At 37.2% G+C, this 22,300-nt stretch overlaps 2 protein-coding genes, 1 long non-coding RNA gene and 4 other non-coding genes across 8 annotated transcripts in view; 2 read left to right on the forward strand and 5 right to left on the reverse strand.

Moving 5' to 3' along the window:
* The first annotated feature begins 810 nt into the window (after window positions 1-810).
* LOC132159304 (gastrula zinc finger protein XlCGF7.1-like) lies at window positions 811-6,064 on the forward strand. The gene is made up of 2 exons (XM_059568826.1): window positions 811-814; window positions 4,769-6,064. Exons 1-2 carry the CDS (start codon window positions 811-813, stop codon window positions 5,653-5,655), a joined length of 891 nt encoding a protein of 296 aa, XP_059424809.1. The 3' UTR covers window positions 5,656-6,064.
* Window positions 6,065-7,334: 1,270 nt separating this feature from the next.
* Window positions 7,335-15,789, reverse strand: LOC132159037 (CD48 antigen-like). 2 transcript variants are annotated; one of them, XM_059568658.1, is made up of 5 exons: window positions 15,446-15,789; window positions 14,699-15,019; window positions 14,511-14,623; window positions 14,312-14,414; window positions 7,335-7,610 (listed from the first exon to the last, which is right to left on the reverse strand). In XM_059568658.1, exons 1-5 carry the CDS (start codon window positions 15,489-15,491, stop codon window positions 7,504-7,506), a joined length of 690 nt encoding a protein of 229 aa, XP_059424641.1. In that variant the 5' UTR covers window positions 15,492-15,789; the 3' UTR covers window positions 7,335-7,503. The 2 variants fall into 2 exon arrangements, with proteins under 2 accessions (XP_059424641.1, XP_059424640.1); XM_059568657.1 differs by having other exon boundaries at window positions 14,312-14,623.
* Window positions 15,790-16,443: 654 nt separating this feature from the next.
* Window positions 16,444-22,300, reverse strand: part of LOC132159038 (uncharacterized) — a 39,757-nt gene continuing 33,900 nt past the window's right edge. Inside the window, exons 4-7 of the long non-coding RNA XR_009437741.1 lie at window positions 20,729-20,767; window positions 19,359-19,397; window positions 18,077-18,314; window positions 16,444-16,888 (exon numbers count right to left, since the gene is read on the reverse strand). This is a non-coding gene — a long non-coding RNA (uncharacterized LOC132159038). The remainder of the gene's footprint in view (window positions 16,889-18,076; window positions 18,315-19,358; window positions 19,398-20,728; window positions 20,768-22,300) is intronic.
* On the forward strand, window positions 16,768-16,840 carry trnam-cau (transfer RNA methionine (anticodon CAU)). Its single transcript has one exon. It is a non-coding gene; the product is annotated as a tRNA-Met (tRNA).
* trnad-guc (transfer RNA aspartic acid (anticodon GUC)) lies at window positions 18,022-18,093 on the reverse strand. Its single transcript has one exon. It is a non-coding gene; the product is annotated as a tRNA-Asp (tRNA).
* Window positions 19,141-19,211, reverse strand: trnag-gcc (transfer RNA glycine (anticodon GCC)). The gene has a single exon. It is a non-coding gene; the product is annotated as a tRNA-Gly (tRNA).
* trnag-gcc (transfer RNA glycine (anticodon GCC)) lies at window positions 20,529-20,599 on the reverse strand. Its single transcript has one exon. It is a non-coding gene; the product is annotated as a tRNA-Gly (tRNA).

Consider the following 22,300-nt stretch of genomic DNA (forward strand, 5'->3'; position numbering starts at 1 on the left):
CTTGTAGCATCAGTACCTAGAATTTGATTGAGAGCAGTAACGTGAGCTTTTTTTGGCTCATTGAAGACAGCCCTCGCTGCTGCATTCTGAATCAGTTGCAGAGGCTTGATAGTACATGCAGGAAGGCCCACCAGGAGAGCATTACAATAGTCCAGTCTGGAGAGAACAAGAGCTTGGACAATAAGTTGGGTGGCTTGCTCTGACAGGAAGGGTCTAATCTTCCTAATGTTGTATAAGGCAAACCTGCAGGTAGTTGTAGCAATGTGGTCTGTGAAGCTTAACTGATGATCCATCACAACTCCTAGGTTTTTAGCTGTCCTCGAAGGAGTAATGGTTGATGAGCCCAGCTGTATAGAGAAGTTGTGATGAAGCAATAGATTAGCTGGAATCACCAGGAGTTCTGTCTTCGTAAGGTTAAGCTGAAGGTGATGGTCATTCATCCAGCTAGAGATGTCACTCAGACAGGCTGAAATGCGAGCAGCTACCGTCGGGTCATCTGGTTGGAATGAGAAGTAGAGTTGGGTGTCATCAGCGTAGCAGTGATAAGAAAAGCCATGCTTCTGAATGACAGATCCTAATGATGTCAAGTAGATGGAGAAGAGAAGTGGTCCAAGTACTGAGCCTTGAGGAACCCCAGTAGCAAGGTGGTGTGACTTTGAAACATCACCCCTCCAAGACACACTGAAGGATCTGTCAGAGAGGTAGGACTTAACCCACAGGAGTGCTGTTCCAGAGATGCCCATCTTTCTGAGGGTGGACAAGAGGATCTGGTGATTAACAGTGTCAAAAGCAGCAGAAAGGTCCAGTAAGATGAGTACCGAGAATTTTGAAGTTGCTCTTGCTAGTCGCAGGGCTTCAGTAACCGAGAGCAGAGCAGTCTCAGTTGAGTGGCCACTTTTGAAGCCAGATTGGTTGCTGTCCAGGAGGTTGTTCTGAACAAGGAACATAGAAAACTGGTTGAACACAGCTCGCTCAAGTGTCTTTGCAATGAATGGAAGAAGGGATACCAGTCTGTAGTTTTCAAGAAGCGCTGGATTTAGAGATGGTTTCTTGAGCAGTGGGCTTACCCGAGCCTGCTTGAATGCTGAGTGAAATGTTCCAGAGTGAAGAGAGGAGTTGATAACGTGAGTAAGCGAAGGTATGACTGAAGAAGAGATCGCTTGAAGGAGGTGAGTGGGGATCGGATCAAGTGGACAAGTAGTAGGATGATTGGACAGGAGAAGTTTGGAGACGTCCATCTCTGAGATTGGGGAGAAGGAGGAGAAAGAGTGTGCGTCAGTCATTGTGAAGTTGTCCTCAGTCTGCGGTGTGGAGAATTGGTCACTGATGGATCTAGTCTTATTTGTGAAGAAAACTGCAAAGTCGTCCGCTGTAAGAATCGATGGAGGAGGTGGTGGCGGCGGATTAAGAAGAGAAGAGAAAGTCTTGAAGAGTGTCCGAGCGTCACAACAGCTGTTAATTTTGTTGTGGTAGTAGGATGTTTTAGCCGTGAAGACATTTGCAGAGAAGGAAGAGAGGAGAGACTGAAACACACTGAGGTCGGTAGAGTTTCTTGATTTCTGCCATTTCCTCTCTGCAGCCCTGAGTTTAGAGCGATGTTCACGGAGAACCTTGGACAGCCAGGGGGCAGATGGGGCAGTGCGTGCTGGTCTAGACAACAGTGGGCAAAAGTTGTCCAAGCAAGATGTTAAAGTGGAGCAAAGGGTGTCCATAGCGCTGTTCATGTCCAGAGCAGAGAACTGAGAGAGTGCAGGAAGCGAGGATGAAACCACAGAAGATAGGCGAGATGGAGAGAGGGAGCGTAGGTTCCGTCTAAAGGTGACCTGCGTTGGAGTGTGAGGCACTTCAGGAGTAAGTGCTAGGTTAGCAGTAATGAGGAAGTGGTCTGAGGTGTGCAGTGGAGCAACTGAAGAGTTGTCCACAGAGCAACAGCGCGTGTAGATGAGATCCAGTTGGTTGCCTGATTTGTGATTCGCTGTAGTAGACACTAGCTTGAGATCAAATGAGGTGATCAGAGTTTTGAAGTCAGCAGCCTGGGGTTTATCTAGGTGGATGTTGAAGTCACCAAGCAGTACCAGAGGAGTACCATCTTCAGGAAAGTTTGATAGCAGCACATCCAACTCCTCCAAGAAGTTTCCCAATTGACCTGGGGGACGATAAATGACCACAAAGTGGATTTTAACAGGGTGGGTTACAGTAATGGCATGTGATTCAAATGAACCAGTACCTGTAGGTGATGGCTGAAGATCAAATTTCCATTCTTTTGATATAAGGAAACCCGTACCTCCACCCCTCCCAGTGGTACGAGGAGTGTGGGAACAAGTGAAATTAGTGGAGAGGGCTGCAGGGGTGGCAGTATCTTCAGGTTTGATCCAAGTCTCTGTCAGTGCCATGAGGTTGAGACCCGGAATGAGTAGCAATAGAAGAATTGAAGTCTGCTTTGTTAACTGCAGACTGGCAGTTCCAGAGACCAACTGGAATAGAGAGCGTAGTAGTAGAGGTCAGAGGGACAGGCCGTAGGTTTGTCAGACAGGCCTTCCTGCAACGTACATATCGTGCTCTCCGAGTGTTAGTAGTGATAGTAGAGATCTGAAAGCACATAGTGACTACAAGTGTAAGAGATATTTGAGAACAAGGTATACAAAAAGTAAGGAAAGAGGAGAAAAGCAATACTCAAGTGCCCTGTCCGTGTCCTTGCTCGGTGGAGTCGCGCAGCTAGAGTCGATTGTCTTTACACTCGTCGGTCTTCACACGAGGAGGGCTCACATGAGGGCTGCCGCGGTGAAACTTAACGCTTTTGTATTTGCCTTATTACCTGTGATTGAAGTCAGCTGGCCACGCCTCACTATTTAGCAGATCGAAACTGGGCAGTCGCACGATAGGCAAACGCAAAACCAAGCGCCACTTTCAGCACGTATTAACCAGGGTAAGACACATAATTTAAACCAAAAACTTCCCTAGCAATGATGATCACACACTAGTCTGATGAGAAAACAAGACAAAACACTCACAAGCTGCTGTCCTTCTCTGTAGCTCGACTGTTTCTTATAAATGGCTGCCCACTGCTCTGGGTGTGTGTGCACTTTGAATAGGTTAAATTCAGAGCACAAATTCTGGGTATGGGTCACCACACTTGGCTATATGTCACGTCACTTTTTATTTATTTTATTTTCAACACAAGTCATGTTAGATAATTGTGTAGTTAATCAAGAACATTTATTGTCACTAAAGAAACGTGTCACTACATAGTGCCTCTATTGTTTAAAACTGTTTAATATTTATTAAGTTACAGTGACAATAATAGATATAATTAAAGCTGCAAGCAGCGATGAACGGGCCCTCGCACCCGGGCTCACCGGCAGTGAGTGGCTTCAGTAAAAAGGTGAACGGTGAGAAATATGCATTTAAAGTCATAAATATAAGTGGAATAATTATATCAAAGTATATTCAATACATGTGCCAATCTTCCTGTTGCCAGCAGGTGGCGCTATCATTATAATGGAATATTGGCCTTCAGATGTGTTCAGGCCAGGACTCTTATCGAACATGTGAAGTTTGGGGAAGATCCAACATTTTATGCCTGAGTTACAACAACTTCTCTTGCTGTGGCGAGACATCAAATTTTGTCATGGCGCCATGGACACGCCCTTTAACAAAAACTCAAGATCTTCGCAATTTAACATCGCAATGGGCTTTAGATTACACTGATCAAGTTTGGTTTTGATCTGAATAAATCTCTAGGAGGAGTTCGTTAAAGTACAACCCCTGGAAATGGCAAAAACAACACCAATTGCAGAGAAAATTCTAAATAACCGACTTCCTGTTGGGATTCTGATTTCGTACCAGGATACTTTTTTGTAGGTATTGGTGTGTTATATGTGTGTACCGATGTTTGTACATGTACCTGAATCATAGCTCGAGGTGCACTCCATTGAAAGTGTAAAGTTGGTGCTATTGAGCCACACCAATGGAATATTGGCCTTCAGATGTGTTCAGGCCAGGACTCTTATCACACATGTGAAGTTCAGGGAAGATCGGACATTTTATGAGTTATAACATCTTTTATTCCCATGGCGAGACATCGAACTTCACCACGGTGCCATGGACACGCCTTTTAACGAAAACTCAAGATCTTCACAACTTAACATCGCACAGGCCTTTAGATTAGACTGACCACAAAAAAGTAATTGATGTCATAAAATTTCTAGGAGTAGTTCATTGCAGTGTAAAATATATCACTTCCTGTTTTTTTTGGAATGATTAAAGGTTAAAATACAACACATGGAAATGACAAAAATTGCACAAAATTTGCTCATAATATTAAAAATAACCGACTTCTTTAGAATTTTGCTTAGACTTTTGCTCCAATAGTCTTTTTTGTAGGTATTGGTTTGTTACATGTGTGTGCCAATTTTCGTGCATGTACGTGAAACATAGCTGGAAGGTTGTTGATTTTTTTTAGTATAGGTGGCGCTGTCGAGCCATTTTGCCACACCCTCTTCTGAATCCTATATCAGACAAAAATTTTCACCAGGTTTGACGTGTGTGCAAAGTTTCATGACTTTTTGAGCATGTTTAAGCCCTCAAAAATGCGATTCATTTTGGAGAAGCGGAATAATAATAAGAAACGGAGCAGATACAATAGAGTCCTCACACCATCGGTGCTTGGGCCCTAATAATAAAACAGCAGGGTTTCACTTTCATTGGCTTTTATTTCTTTCTTTTACATTTCACAGCTTCATTTTTCATATATATGCTTCATTTTCAGAGTTGATCGAAGAAAACGAGGAGGATGAAGAACTGGATGAAGAGGAGAAGCATCATTTCAAAACTGGGGAAAACCCTTTGAGTCGCTCTAAAACCAAACAGAAAGATTTAAAGAAGAGAAGAGACAAGAAATCTTTCATCTGCACTCAGTGTGGAAAGAGTTCGACAAACAAACAGAGTCTCAAGAGACACATGAGAGTTCATACTGGAGAGAAACCTTTCATGTGTTCACACTGCGACAAGAGATTCAGCCGATTAGATACTCTGAAAACACATGAGAGGATTCACACTGGAGAGAAACCTTACACATGTGATCAGTGTGGAAAGAGTTTGACAAGCAAATATAGTCTTGAGATTACCATGAACATCCACACTGGAGAGAAACAGTTCCCTTGTGATCAGTGCGAGAAAAGTTTCACAAAATCATCAATCCTAAAGGATCACATGAACACACACACTGGAGAGAAACCTTATGAATGTGATCAGTGCGGAAAAACATTTTTGTGGGCCTCATCACTAAAGAGTCACCTGAAAGTTCATTCAAAGGAGAAACCACATTCATGTTCTTTATGTGGAAAGAGTTTTTCACATCGGCAGAATTTAAAATTTCATCAGAAGATACACACTGTTGTGAGAGAATATATGTGCTTTGAGTGTGAGAAGACTTTCATTACAGCTGAACATTTGAAACAGCATGAGAGGATCCACACTGGAGAGAAACCTTACAAGTGTTCACACTGTGACAAGAGATTCAGTCAGTCAGCACATCTGAAATCACATGAGAGGATCCACACTGGAGAGAAACCGTATCACTGCACTGTACGTGGGAAGAGTTTCCGTAATTCATCTAATCTACTCGTGCATAGCAAAAACATTCACAGTCAGTAGATCATCTTCAGATCCAGCACTTACAGGTCTGATTACTCATCCTCACCAAACATAACACAATAAAGCGTCAAGCAATCAAATCTTTTCTGTATAAATCTGTCCTAACAAAGAAACATCATCTTAAGTCCACATGAACAAAGTTCATCTTCAAGACGAGCAGTTTCAACTGTAACATGTTTGTGGGCTTCACACCTGAAGAATAACCTGAAAGTTCATATGACGGAAAAGACACATTCATGTCCTTTGTGTGGAAGGAGTTTTTCACAACTGCAGAGTTTAATAGTAAATGTATTATTTATTTTTTTTATGTGTAAGATATTCTCATTCTGGAAGTAAGTAGTTAGATTTTCGAACTGACATTCATTTTCTGATCCCATTTTTATTGTTTTTAAATTCATTCTTATTCTTCCATTTATGATGCCTTTAGAAAATCCATCGATATACTGTAGCATTGCATGGTCCTGGCATGGATATCTGTTTGAAAAAACATTGTATTTAATAAAATGTACATTTATTAACGGTATTTTATGTATTGTGTCTCACTTACCATTTTTATATAGTATTATATAGTCTATGTGGCATCTTTGCAATCAATAGACCAGAAGAGAGATATCTCTCGTGCTTTAGGTCTGTGCGATTAATCTAATTTTATTTTCTATTTTGGGTTTGGTTTCCAGTGATAATGAAAAGATGATATTTGAGGTATAGCAATTATTGTGCAGCATTCAGTCAACGTTTCCTTCACAGAGCTTTGGTTCCTTCGTATATCTCAGAGTGAATCAGACAGGGATAACATGACCAGAACTGAAAGTGTCCAAGAAGCTGAATTACACAGGCCCCGACTTCACATTTAGGATCATAGAATCAGAGATTCTTTCATGTGAAGATAGTAACCCCAACTTCTTCCACGTTGGCTTTTCCCAAGTTTTCACAGCAGCTTTATCAAGAACAGGCTTGCTCTGCGGTGAGTGATGATGGCCAAAGAGCCATGTAGGAGAAGAAGAGAGGGGTTTGATCAGTAAAGTGCTTGATAGGGACTTGCAACGGAGGCAGGCATCTAACCTGTCCTAATGTGCACGCGCAACATGAGTGCAGAATACATAAACTATCTATTTTTAATAAGAACGTATAATCATTCCCAGAGATATTTTGGCCAAGTCAAGTGTGTTCATAGATGTTTCCGTGAGCCAATGCGGATAAAGCTATGTTTAAATGTAAAAAGACACGATATTGTCTGACCTGACGTTTTATTTTTATCCATAAATACACTTCCAGTCAAAATGTTTTAAAAAGATCTGCATTTATCTGAAATAAAAAGGTTTTGTGACATTATACATAAACCATTGAAAGATCAATAGGATAAACAATTTAGATTTATTTTCACAGACACCTTTACTGTGCCAATAATAGTGGAGGGCACATACTAATATATTACTTTAGTGAAATGGGTTAGGTCATAATTTCACCTAGACTCAGCTGTGACTATAATACACACAAAGCATTTACAAGCAATGAGATTTGACAGTCATTTTAAATCACTGATCATAAGGTTAGATCAGAAACCTCCTGAGGGAAGTTCCACTTCATAAAGTGGACGAGAGAAGTTTTATATGGATAGACCCTCAACACATAAGGCAGCTCCACAGCTGATTGTGACATCACCACAGATCGAATTTAATTTACTCCCTCATCAATTTAATTTGTAAGAGAAAAAAAAAAGAACTAATAAATCAACTCCATTGCAGATTCCAAGTGTCCAAGGGCTTAGGACATTTCAATTCAGTCCACTGTAAGTTCTGAAATGGAATGCTGCCATGGTGTCCTCGTATTCCTGGCTTATTGAACTCTTTAAGATCTGATGTCATAAATCACTGCAGTGACCGTAGCCACGCCCACCAGAGCAGAGATGACCAATCGGATCACAGCTTCTGTAGAACCACAACATGTGAATAAGTCTGAGGGAAAAAACAGAATAACACTGCAACATTAAAGCCTGTTTTCACCATAAATATAACTGTAAGAATATTAAAAGTCACATCCAAACTATACTGACAAAAAGGAATAATGATTTTGTTGGAAAATGACCTTTCAGGGTGATTTTTTTAACAGCTGAAGAAAGATAAAAACTATTCAGTCAATTAAAATCCTTTTGAGCAGATACAATAGAGTCCTCACACCATCGGTGCTTGGGCCCTAATAATAAAACAGCAGGGTTTCACTTTCATTGGCTTTTATTTCTTTCTTTTACATTTCACAGCTACATTTTTTTTATATATATGCTTCATTTTCACATCCAAACTATACTGACAAAAAGGAATAATGATTTTGTTGGAAAACGACCTTTCAGAGTGATTTTTTTAACAGCTGAAGAAAGATAAAAACTATTCAGTCAATTAAAAACTTAGCAGCAAATGAAACAACTGCAGTGTGCTTAGAAAAAAAGCGATATTAACTTTAACTTAGCTATTTAATTATTGTTATAGTTATTGTTCACATGTATGGAAGTATGGATGCTAATATTGTTATAATTTGTTGTTGTGGACACCAATATTGTCAGCATTATAGTTAGTGTCCGTCAGTGTGGACACAAATACAGTTATCATTATGGTTATTGTCCATCTGTGTGGACACTAATACAGTTATTAATACAGTTATCATTATGGTTATTATCCGTCTGTGGGGACATAAATACAGTTATTAATACATTTATCATTATTTTTATTGTCTGTCAGTGTGGACATACGTATAGTTATTAATACAGTTATCATTATTGCTATTGTCCTTCAGTGTGGACAGTAATACAGTTATCAACACAGTTATCATTATGGTTATTGTCTGTCAGGGTGGACACTAATACAGTTCCCTATCTGTCGGTCACTACGAGTTATGTCGAACAACATATGGGGTCTCACTTAGGAGGCCAATCATCTCTGAGTTTAAGAGAAAACGGCAATGAAAATTGGATTTAACATACCTGAGCCACTCACCATGCCTACGGTTATATATAGACGACAGCTGCATCCACTCTTCAGGTTTTATGCTGTGGAGCTGAGAACGTGTCCCGGCAACAGCGAATGGTTCAAGGTTGTGGCATGGGGACAAAACGTCTCTGTTCCCTCTATCAGGGAACGAGGGTTGTGGTATACGTAACAGAGACATTCCCTATCTGTCAGTCACTACGAGTTATGTCGAATGACATATGGGGTCCTATGGAAAACGCCGCAACTTGAACACCGTCACAACCCTGTGGCGCTGCAATTGTTGACAAGCCACAGCATGTCACAAAAGCTACGCTTAAAGTCGTAACCTTCCCAAGCCCCAGTGCAAATTCACTGACATTGGTACCGAAAGGAACCAAAAGGGTGAGTACATTGCTGCTGGAGAAGGCCATGCTGTTGTTCCGTCCACCCCTTGTTGTTCCGAAATCCCTTCCTGTTTTTGGAAGGGATTTCGACCTTCAGTAAAAGATTGTTTCAAATCATTCCTATTTGTTCATTCAGCTTGACAGAACGATGGAGAAGCGAGCCTTAGGAAAAGGTCACTATGGAGACCACATCCTACCAGTTGGCAGGTGACATGGAGATATTGATATGGACTGAACCAGGGGGCAGTACTACATACGGAATGTGTCTTTGAGGTAGGTCCTACCTTAGAGTAGGGATGGAACAGCTGCCAGAAGAGATTGACAGAGTGGGTCTGTCAAGGGATGACAGGTTTACCAAAAGGGGAGCCTTATAGTGAAAAATACACATATGAGATTACCCATAGGGAATCAAGCCATATGGACACCTAGCCCAGTACAGGGGCTGACCGAGACTCCGGGCATGCTAACACCACTACTGGGCCCGGCGACAGACTGCTCGAAGTCTGACCGCCAAGGGTGCTGGAGGATGCTCGTCCAGGATATGCCAACCGGGGAACACTACTGGCAGAAGAAAGGCGCTCGCATCCCCATGTTAGGGGGAATGGCGCAGCAAGCATGACACTGAGCAAGTCCCTCCAAAGTGATACCCCATATCTCGTTCGACATAACGTCTCCGTTCCCTCCATCAGGGAACGATGGTTATGTACGTAACCGAGACTTTATCAGTACAGTTACTACTGATAAAGTTGTCAATACAGTTATCATTATGGTTATTGATAAAGTTGTTAATACAGTTATTATTGTTATGGTTCATGGGTGTGGATGTTATTACAGTTATCATTGTAGTTATTGTCTATCAGTGAGGACATTAATACAGTCATCAATACAGTTATTGTTTTTGTCAGTTGTGGATGATCGATTAATTGCTGTTAAGAGATGCAGTCGATTAAAGCTATCGATGGTCGGTTAACATATTTAATGTTGGGCTGAGTGTGTCTAATGCTCAAAATGTGCAAACGGTTGTGATTGAAGGTGACCATATATAAATGCATCATCATACGTTCATATTGTACAAATTACGCTTTTAATGTGATTTAAACTTAAAAAGTACTTTAAAATAGAAACAACACAGAGTTCTTAAACATAGAAACAATATAAATGTAGCAGATACAGTACAGACCAAAAGTTTGGAAACATTACGATTTTTAATGTTTTTGAAAGAAGTTTCTTCTGCTCATCAAGCCTGCATTTATTTGATCAAAAATACAGAAAAAAATGTAATATTGTGATATATTATTAAAATAATTGTTTTTAAATTTATTATACTTTAAATGATCATTTATTTCTGTGATGCAAAGCTGAATTTTTAGGATCATTATCACATGATCCTTTAGAAATCATTCTAATATGATGATTCATTATCAAAGTTGGAAACAGTTCTGCTGCTTAATATTTTTTCAGAACATGTGATACTTTTTAGGATACTTTGATGAATAAAAAGTAGCTATGTTTTTAAAATATAAATATTTTGTAATAACAATATACACTACTGGTCAGTAATTTGGGGTCAGTAATTTTTTTTTATATATAATTTTTTAAATAAAATCAATACTTTTATTCAGCAAAGGATGTGTTAAATTGATAAAAAGTGATAGTAAAGAAAATATATTATTAGAATATATATTATTAGAATTTTTTATTTTATTTTGAATAAATGCAGTTTTTTTTAAACCTTTTATAGATCAAATATATTAGACAGCAGAACTGTTTCCAACACTCATAATAAATCAGAATATTAGAATGATTTTTAAATGATCATGTGATAGACTGATGTTACATGTGACACTGAAGGCTGGACTAATGATGCTGAAAATTCAGCTTTGCATCACAGGAATAAATTATTTTTTAGAGTATATTCAAATAGAAAACTATTATTTTAAGTTGTAATATTTCACAATATTACTGTTTTTTTTTCTGTATTTTTGATCAAATAAATGCAGGCTTGACGAGCAGAAGAAACTTCTTTCAAAAACATTAAATATAGTAATGTTTCCAAACTTTTGGTCTGTACTGTATGTAATTTCACCAGATAATTATTTAATATTGTGCACTTTGCAGGGCTGCGGGACAAAGTGACAGGACATTCCTGTTCATTCCTACAACTTGTTAATTCATTCCAAAAACTTATTAATTTGTATCAACTGTTCATGTTTCATTTAAGTGAATTGATGGAATAAATTAATAATTCTAACAAATTCTTAATTCATGAAAAAAATGGGATGCTTATAAAAGCATAATAGGCCTAAAATAAAAACAATTGTTGTCCTAAAAAAAAAAGAAAATATGTGTATATCTTAAATAATTAAGATAATGGATTTAAAACAGAAGACGCTCTATAAACAAGTTAATTGAAAGGAAAGGATGACAACTCTCCTTCTATTTGTTTGCTTTATTTTACAAATCTTCTGTTTTTATTGATAGTGTGCACAAATAAAAGTAAAAACTCTTGCGGATTACATCTTACTCTCTAAAATTTTAATGTCTCAGCTGTTCAATATTCTAGCAATTAAAACTTAAATCAAAGTCTGTTTATTATCAAAATAAAATACAGTCAAACAAATATATTAAAGGTTACACTTGTCAGTTTAAATAGACTAGCCTAGTAGTCAAAATTATAAATACAGTATAATTGCAAATGCAAATGCATTGTCGGTATGGAAACATTTGGATTTGTGGCAAAAGAGACCTGAGCAATAACCTCCAAATACATCCAGCCAAACCTGTGCTCGCTCCGTCCTTGTAGGCCACCACGATCTAGGCACTGTCACGATCTAATGCACTGTAAATACCGGATCTCTTCATTTGATCAAATTATCCTAATTACATCTATTAATTTTATTTAATCCTGCTATTAGCATTTCATTCAAACTAAGCCCCCATTTAATTTGAGTGAGAAAAGCATTTTGGGGGAGGGGTTTTTTTTGGGGGGGGGGGGGGGGGGGGGGTTTGTCAGTGGGTTTTGCACGTCCTGTCATACCAGTGACTGCGCGCCACTACGATAGATGCATTTTGCATTATTAGGGTTCAAGATTAATCGATTAATTGATCATGGAAATGATTGAAAATTGACATCCCTAGTGTGGACACTAATACAATTATTGTTATAGTTATTTTCCATCAGTGTGCATAATACTGTTGTTATAGTTTTTGTTTGTTGATGTGGAAGCTTATTTAATTAGTGTTTTAGTTACTGTCCATTGATGTAGACATATTTAATTATAGAAATCATCCTTTGGCATGGATGTTAATGTAGTTATTGTTATAGTTTTTGCCCTTTTGCATGGATAATACAGTTATCGTTTTAGTTATTCTTAGTTGCGGATGCTAATAGATTTGGGTGTGAGATTATTGATGCCATTTTGACTGGATCAGATAAAAGATCTAAGCAATGCCATTCACTGGACCAGAAAGAAGATCAAAGCAAGAAACTTTTACGAGAATCAACACCTAGATTCTGTCTCGCAAGCCTAGACCAACACACCCAACTGAGAGATAAACAAACGGCCCACACTATATGCATTACCCTCCACCTTCACTCCCTTTACCCACTCTCCCCCTCTCACCGAATTTACTATCCAAACACAGGACACTAAAGAAGTCACTGAAATTACCTTTCTTAATCAGAGTTTATAACAATGCAACAATTTGTGTGTCATGTTGTTTTAAAAAAGGTCTCTGTGTGTCTGGTAAAGAGGTCTCATTCTCTTAACCATAGAACAGGTAACCATAAATATTGTAAACAGACTACTCCCAGGTTTTTCACACAAATTACCCCCGTATGTAAATACAGCCTCCCCAAGAAACCAAAGTAACTCACTAGAAACCCTCAAAGATAATATGCAAAAACCATGCAATAAATACCATTTGGTAACTTTGGGGTCCTGCTGGATATTTAAGGGAAGGTGACAAAAAGCTCAGGGAATCTGTAAGCAGATATCCCGCATAATTGCTGTGCGTAGCTCTGATTATCAGGGAACATTTATACATTCTCTCATTTCGAAATTATTGAATTTTTTTATATGATTGATTAGTGTTTTTTATATTGTTTGAATTGGATTTTTGAATTATTACTTTGATTACCTGATTAATAAATCGTTATATTTGAATTTATTCTGGTTGTTATGAAATTATTAGTTCTAGTAGATTACACTGTATCCTTGTTACCACATTTCTGCATCAGATTAGTAACAAACTAAAATTTGGTTGAAATGGAGCATAGGGCACACCAATTATATTTTTAGAGAGCTGGCTAACTTTTGGCATTAGTTCAAGTGTACTTAGATTGTAAGGGCTAAAAGGGAATTTTCATTTGCGTCAACTGAATGTTGTTCGACCAACCTAAATAGGGTGAGCCTAACCTCTGTTTATTGTAATATTATTCTAGTCAAGTATACATGTGAAATCATGGCATGGACATACCAAAACTACTATTAGGGAAAGCAATATTGGTCGGCTTATGTCTATAGTAGTGGTCGTGACCTCTGACTAATAATAATGCTACTTTATTCAAGTGTGTACGGGACTAAACAAAAATACTATTAGAATGACCAAGCATAGGTGCGGCCATCTAAAGTATTAGTCAATTACCTCTGTCTAATAATAAAAACTGGTGAGTATGTGATCGTGATGTACGCTAACGGCCGATGCGATATCCCTGACTTGAGCATTTTTTGGAGTCAGATGAATTGAAATACCTATAAGAAAATTTATTTATTTTAATGAGGTTGTGATTGATAACAGGAAAGACAGCAACTCGCACAAGAATCCTTCTGCCATATCATTGGCTACCGTCATTGGACCAGTGGGTGGACCTTACAGTTGGTAAAGTAAGAAAATATCTGATTTCATTTCCAGTTCCAGTTTTGCTAAACGATTCCTGGTTCCAATACCATTTAAATTAACAATTTTTTTTCACTATTTTACCTTCATTGCATGTAGTGTTTCTGTAAGGTAGGCTGGCTTAAAGAGGCAGGGTGGCGTTTCTGTTATTTGGTTTATGACATACTTTACAGAAACACCGGAGCAAGGCTGTTCAGAGCGCTTCGTCACGTTCTCGGTGCCCAACCATAGACGCTAATATAATTATAGTTATTGTCTGTTGTTGTGGATGCTAATATAGTTATCGTTATAATTACTGACATCTGTTGTGTATGCCAATATAGTTATAATTATTGTCTGCTTGAGTGGACATTAATATAAATATAAAGTCCACTAATGTAACATTTGTCGTACCTGAACATGAGTGACAGAGCTTGCTGATGTCCAGATGTTGAGTCTGGTTGCTGATGGGATTGTTGATCACACAGCTGTAGCTGTTTTTATCCTGATATTCCACCTCCAGAGGTAGAGAGAGACTGATGCTGAGATCAGACACACTGATGCTGGACAATAAACTGTTTCCTTTGTACCAGGAGAGAGTCACATGACCCACATTCACCACTGAACAAACCAATGAACAGTTTGGAGATGATGATGAAGAACATTGCAAGGGGTCTCTGCTGATGACAGGAACTGGCAGGTAAGCAACATTTTTTTCCAAAGTATCTGTATAAACAGACATTTCAGATTTATTAAAAACTGTTAAACTAAACTAAAATACAAAAGTAATCTGTAACCCACCAATGACAGTAACATTGAATCTCTTGTATGATGTTCTTCCAAGGTTGATGACTGTTAGTTCATAAAGTCCACAATTTTCAGTTCTGATGTTTCTGATGGTCAGAGAACCAGTCTTTTCTTCCAGTTTGAAATGTCCTTTACTATCAAACATATAGACGACCTGCTTATGGATTTCAGCAATTAGATTGTCTTTTGATCCAAATGTCCACAGTATCAGGTCATCTCTCTGTACTTCAGTAACATCAGTGTGTAAAGTGAGAGAATCTCCCCTCATCACTGATATGGATTGGATTTCATCAGTATCGGCAGCACCAAACACACCTGAAAATCATTTTAAGCACATTCTCGAGTACATATGATGACGATTATGCACTTTTAACAGTTAACTATACACTGTAAAATATGTGTGAAGACCCGTTCACACCAAGAACGATAAGTGTTCACACCTATGCACTTTCCACCGCTTTAAATGCTTGAGCTCTTAAGCAGGTTGGATTCTGATAGCTCTCATTGTTTGTAAAAAGTTTATCAGCTGAAATAAAAAGGTCTGAAAGTAATTCAAAAAGTTTTAGCTTTAACTGCTATTCTTTTAAATTTAGAATTTTAGGTTTTAAAGGTTAAATGATTTTATAGCTATCACCCTTGGTGTGAACAGGCCTTAAAACTAATTAATTGTTAACTCTGTTTCATTTAATACAAAATCATCTGATAAGACATCCAATTAACTATATTTTTTCCGTGACTCACCTGAAAAGATGAAGAAGATAAGCGTAAACAGAAGGAAGAAAATCATCCTGACCGTTTTGCAGTCTGTTTATCTCAAGAAGTGCCTTTGCGGATGTAAGAAAGTACACCTCACCCACACACTGTGCTTCAAACATACATAATACCAAGAAGATTAAACCACAGGCATAAGTTTATAGGTCCCCGGTTTACTGACCTCATTAACAACTCAGACTCAGCATTTTAACGCATTTGTATCTATTCAGGGGTGCGTTTTCTTAAGCATTGTTAGTTAACTATGGTCGTTAGTTCCAACTCTACTGTTAACGACAGAACTTGCGACCATAGTTGCTTTTGGAAAATGCACCCCTGGCCAGTGTTATACTGCAGAAAACCCATTTGGCTACAACACCACCACTAATCCAGCAAGATTAATCCAGAGAGATATTGATGGAAGAAACAATAACTTGTGAAAGTTTGGTTTCCCAATCGCTAATGCATGCACTCATGAGTACTTTTTAAACAATTAGGAGTCTCTTTAAAAAATTCAGTAAAAGATTAGATTCAAAGGAGTCATTTGTTCGTGAATCAAACAAAACTGCTCAGCAGGACATAAAAAGCAGCGAGAGCCAACTTAAACCAGCATGTCATTCTAACCTGTAAAATCTAGAACTTACCTCGTTGGATGAGTGAAAAAAAATATTTTGAAATTTCTACATTTTACTTACATCACCATGGACAGCGAGGGATATGAAGAGCATAGTTACGGCTATATCGGGCCCAAGCGCGCCTCTGTGATGGTGTCCACCTCCAGTCTGCAGGCGGCGAGTGCAAAAGCAGCGATGAACTCCGTCAGGAACGTCCAGCATGCGATCAACACCCGTCCAACCACACTCAGGCCAACTATGGCTTTTGTATATATATATATTATATAAGCATGTTGAATCGCCTTTAAATTTGTTTATATATATATATATATATATATATATATATATATATATATATATATATATATATATATATATATGCATGTGAAATTAATGGTTTTAAATGTAATTTAGGCATTTTAACATGGGCCTAAATCTACAATGTTTGAAGTGATTGTTCGCTTTGGCTCCCTCTGTTGAGCGAGGTTGAATCTCATTGTTTATACTGATCTATTGTTTCTCAGTCATTTTTGTACAAACTTGTCTATTGTGATTGTAACAGGTGTTAATACAAACATATCAAGAACAGAACAGATATTAAAAAATCAAGGGCAGATCTGACTGCAAATGCAAACCAGTTTGGTGGGACAGATGCGCCCCAGCAGGAACATGAGGAGGTCTTGCACACATGGACTTCAGGCCTCGTTGGCGCAGTAGGCAGCGCGTCAGTCTCATAATCTGAAGGTCGTGAGTTCGAGCCTCACACGGGGCAAAAATTTTGATTTTGCTGGAGATTTTCAAATCATTGATGTTGTTAAATCTGTGGAAAGATAAGTTTACACTCACTTTTTAGTCTTTGCAATAAGTATTGTTTTATATAGTCTTTTAGAAGTGCTGCCACCTGGTGGGTGTTTTGCAAATGTCATCATCATTAACTGCAACCATTAAAAATATTTTACTTAAAATAAGTGTTAACTGAAATTATATTATACTTAAAAGCACTGAATGCATAAAGAAGTGCTGCATGGGGTATTAAATCTCGGTGCTCTTTGGTTGGAATTTAAAAAGCCTTTATTGCATCACTGGCTTTATACATTAAAACTCTTTTGGTGAGAGGTTATATTATACTTATTTTATTTTAGCTAGCAGAATTTTTTCATTTTTTATTCAAGTACTAGAATAGCTAAAAATAATAAAATATACAACTTTACATATTTTAAAAGGGCAAAAAACAATAATATTGACAAAAAAACGTGAAATTAAAAAGAAAATGGAACATAAAATAGTTCAAAACATCAATTAAAACTATAACATTGAGTAGACCAAGAAAAAAATACAAAATAAAAGTCAATTATTAAACTTTTATCTAAAATTTAAATCGGACTAAATCTAATTTAAAATATTTAAGTTATTCAATTTCTTTGTGAAATATTTAATATTTTAAGCATTTAATTTATCTAAAATATTAAAATAAAATCTAACCCGAAAAAATCTTTAGGTATAACATTATACCAGTGGTGAATATATTATAATAATTACTTTAGTTAATAACTAAGTTAGTTACACTTGTCTCATTTGTAAACAATCACTGACAACATGAGTACATTAACTAACTATAAACAGCACTTCTACATCAATTATTAATCTTGTTCATTTCAAGATTTACTAATATATTTTTAAATACCCAAGTTCTATTTTAATATTAATAAATGAAACATGAACAAAAATAAAATAATTGTTTTTGTTTTTCAAGATTAACAAAGACTCCATTAACGAACGCAACAAAAATAGAGACCTGTTTGTCAACTACATTTTGAAGCGATCTACTAATGAGATGTTTGGTCTTATTTTAAGATAAAACAAGTATGTTATTCACAGGTGATCTTTATATATTAAATTAGGAGTCTATAAATGAGTTTTCCTGTGAACACAAAGGGAGAAAAAAAGCATATTCTCCCCGTCGGGGAATCGAACCCCGGTCTCCCGCGTGACAGGCGGGGATACTTACCACTATACTAACGAGGAGTGAGGGCATACATATTGTTGTATCTATTTCGTGCTACGCCCGACTCACTGCGTGTCTTTTGAAGTTAAAAACAAGAGGAAAGACTGGTTTTGTAGCGCTGCAGTAACAACAAAACACTGTTTAACTCATATCTTACCTTCATCTTCATGTTGTATTGCATGCTTATACCATGGTCTCCAGATGAATCTCTTATGTTGTATCGCTCAATTACACACAGGGACTAAAATCAACACCCAAACAGAGCAGTTAGCACAATACTGAACTAAAATGTGCTTTGTTGACCGTCAAACTCATTTAAGAACTGTAGATGTAAAGGGACCTTAATAAAAGCACCTTTCAGTGACGTGTGTTTGGTGAATGAATGAACATTGATGGTGATTCTATCTTAAAGGGATCCCCGAGTATTAAGACTTGTTTAGCTTAAAACATAAATGATGTCCTTACTAAAAATATGTAGTGGAAAACCCATTTAAGATTTGTTTATGTTTAAAAAGTCAAATAGATTTATACATTCTTTGGACTACGGGGGGCGCCATTATTCTGATGACGTCAAATGGTTGCACTCGGTGAGCTGCTGCTGAACGTTTGTGGTCTATCACATTTTGTAAATCTTTTAAGCTGTAAAAAATCTTTTGGCGTGTACCCAGCATTATGTTGCTTCTCTTGTTAGCCTCCGACTGAAAATTACAACCCAAAGCCACACAATGTGGTATCATATCAGTATTTTATGAGTTGTGTCGCGGTGAAAAGCGCCAGAAGCTCACTAAGTGCAACCATTTAACATTATCAATGCAGAATGTACTGAGCACATAAAATAATGGCACCCCCCATAGTGTAAAAACCAATATTGATTTTTTTAAATAACATCTTTTTTGGGTTTTCTATTACACATTTCAATACGAGACATCATTTACGTTATATTAAGCTACATATGTCTTGATACCCGGGGATCCCTTTAAAAAGTTAGGTTTGCTCCCTGTTTGTAGATCACTTTGAAATAAAAGTATTGGTGCTTCAGTGTGTAAAATATGTTGAAAAGAAGTGGTTGCATTGGCCGGGAATCGAACCCGGGCCTCCCGCGTGGCAGGCGAGAATTCTACCACTGAACCACCAATGCTCACATGAGTGTGTCCTCAGCTCAGGAATTTTTGTGATGTCACAGCCATCTGTATGATCTTAAATGTACAGGTAAATGTAAACTTAAATTGAAATTAAACTAAATAGTCATCCATTCAAAAGGTGGACTAACCCTAAAAATACTCACTTTTAACAGACCCCTCGACGTCACAACGAGCCGCTTCCTCTTTGAACAGAGAAAGAAAAACATGAACAAATAGGTGAAAATCTAACATATAAAACACAACTGAAACAGCATTAAATATCTACTTACTTAGCTGTTTGTAGTTCTGGGACTACAGAGTTTATTAAAACTGTAAAAGTGAACTTATATTTGGAGAAAATCGTTTTTGGACAAAGGGTTTAATATTTAACCAACCACTAGGTTCACACCATGTCTAACATTTAACATATTCCACACTTCTAATGATTATCATACTACCAATTATATTTGGTTTCAAATTATATATATCACTTCATATGAGTAGTTTTCACAAACCAGGGTTCCCAATCTTTCATGAACACCAGATTCATGATTCTGAAACCAGATTCGCCAGAACAGAGCAGACTGGGCATATGCCTAACTCCAGGTTCACACACTCTGTGATGCGTAGCCTTTTTTTCTAGCCCATGTTAATGGATCAGAAAGTTCACACTGCACGCAGTAAAAGATGAGAACAGACAAGGTTATAAATAGAAAAGTGCGAAAATATATAATATCTTGAGCATAACCACAGAGAGAGTTGTGAGTGCACAGGACACAGGTTGAGCAAGAGGAGACATGTTTCAATGAAGCGTGTATCTCTGAGCCTTATACAGTCTATGATCTGAGCACGTACGACTGGTTTTGTTAACAGAGCAAAGGAAATCTGTGTGCGAGTGTATAGATTCGCGTTCTCGCGCATTATTATAATGTGCTTTTGCGTTACAATAATGCGCTCTCGTTGCTGCTTCTGAACCTCGTACACATAACTTACTGTATACACACTGCAGACAGAGAACGTGTGAACCTTGGGCAATAAATATATTGGGCAAAAAATATAACACCTGAGGCACCGCTACAGTGAGCTCTATGACCAATGCATGGCAAAAAAATAAAAATAAAATCCTTGGACATGGGTTTTATTTTAGTATTATTATAATATTTTTTTGCCATATGACTAGATATTTTGTTTGACATCTTTACATAAAAATGTATGTAATGTAATGTAAAATTTTGAATGCAGTAATATTAAATGATTTAAATTACTGAAATAACATCTAAAAATGAAAAGGAAACCCCCAATTCAGTGTGTAAAGTATGTAGAAAAGAAGTTGTTGCATTGGCCGGGAATCGAACCCGGGCCTCCCGCGTGGCAGGCGAGAATTCTACCACTGAACCACCAATGCTCACATGTCATGCTACATAAACAATGTTGATGTCAGAGCTATCTCTGTTCTCTTAAATGCATAGACTAATAGACTAATAAACTAAATAATCATCCATTCAAAAGGTGGACTAACCCTAAAAATACTCACTTTTAACAGACCCCTCGACGTCACAACGAGCCGCTTCCTCTTTGAACAGAGAAAGAAAAACATGAACAAATAGGTGAACATCAAACATATAAAGCACAACTGAAACAGCATTAAATATCTACTGACTTAAACTCTGGAGTCCCAGAACTACAAACAGCTATTAAAACTGTAAAAGTGAACTTATATTTGGAGAAAAAACGTTTTTGGACTGAGGGTTTAATATTTAATCAACCACTAGGTGGCGCACCATGTCTAACATTTAACATATTCCACACTTCTAATGAGTATCATGATACCAATTATATTTGGTTTCAAATTATATATTTGGTTTTGCATAATTGAACTTTTTCAAAAAATATTCATAAGTTTTGTTCCTAGTGACTTTGTTCCAGAGTTATATTCAAAATTGTCCTTGCTCTTCCAAGCCTTTCATTGGGGTAAGGGGGTGTTTTGTTGTCAACAGTTTAGAAGACATCAAATAAAGAAAATTACACATCTAAACTTAATCCATGTTAAACTAAGTAACACATATTAAAAAATCTAATAAAACAAACCAATAAAACAGTTAATTCATGGGGATGAACACATAAACTAGCTTCATTATGAAGCCTCTTATTGAATGGATGTAAACGTGTCTATCATCTCTTAAGGCTGGAATACACTACAGGAGTTTGGATCCGAATTTCCACTGATTTACACTCAGGAGAAGTTGACACTAGATGCCAAAGATTAGAGCCAGTCTGCTTATTTCAGTTGACAGAATCTATAGAAAATCAATTAACTTAAGTGGTAACCATCAGTTCATATTTCAGTTATGTTTATGAAGTATTTACATTGACGTTTAATGTGGACGAGCTTAAAGAGAGCACACTGAGCTTAATGGGAGCAGAAAACATTTTTTATAAGTTTCATGTAATATTTATTAAAATGACAAGATTTTGTGCACACTTTTAAGCTCACCTTAAAATGATATGAAACCTTCAAAAAATACAGCAGTTTAAAACCACAGACAAGCAGTAATCTGGCAATTTATGATAAACAATAAGCCAGTAATGCCTGTGAAGCAATGTATTAGCATAGCACACAATCTTACACAGCTAGTCAGCTAACTGTGTTTTGTACAAGACTCGAAATTGTGACCATTTTAGTTGCTAAATTTAATGTGTGCAACCTCAAAATTTATTTGAGAGCATTTGTGCAAGCGCAAATAATTGTAGAGGTGTGACCTGTTTTCATTTCTCTACAATTGCTGCACAGTATGTCCCTGCTGTGAGCTTATAGGCTCTCGACATTAATAGGTGAGTGTTTATTTTTATAACATATGATACAATAAAGTAACATTTACACGACCAAGAATGTTGTTTTCCTGAATATCCCGAATAAAACCATCAAGACTGAAAATGTGACGCTGATTTCATAAAACAGTTCAGTAAGCTGTAAAAAGTAGTTAAAATTAAATCAGTAACATTTTATACGCAATATTATGTTTTTGTTCTGTTTAAGCAGTGAGAATAATTCCAAACTAAGATCACAGCAGAACTATGGCACATTTTACAAAAAAACAATCGTGCT

This window comes from Carassius carassius, chromosome 16 (genome assembly GCF_963082965.1).
Source record: "Carassius carassius chromosome 16, fCarCar2.1, whole genome shotgun sequence".
NCBI classification, from domain to species: Eukaryota; Metazoa; Chordata; class Actinopteri; order Cypriniformes; family Cyprinidae; genus Carassius; species Carassius carassius.

Excerpts from the sequence above, each read along its gene's own strand:
- LOC132159037 (XM_059568657.1), bottom strand. The coding sequence starts at position 15,491 with ATGATTTTCTTCCTTCTGTTTACGCTTATCTTCTTCATCTTTTCAG. Across the intron at positions 15,020-15,445 it reads TATCTTCTTCATCTTTTCAG|GTGTGTTTGGTGCTGCCGAT; the intron begins GTGAGTCACGGA and ends AATGATTTTCAG. Across the intron at positions 7,611-14,311 it reads GCTCTGTCACTCATGTTCAG|ACTTATTCACATGTTGTGGT; the intron begins GTACGACAAATG and ends TTTTTCCCTCAG.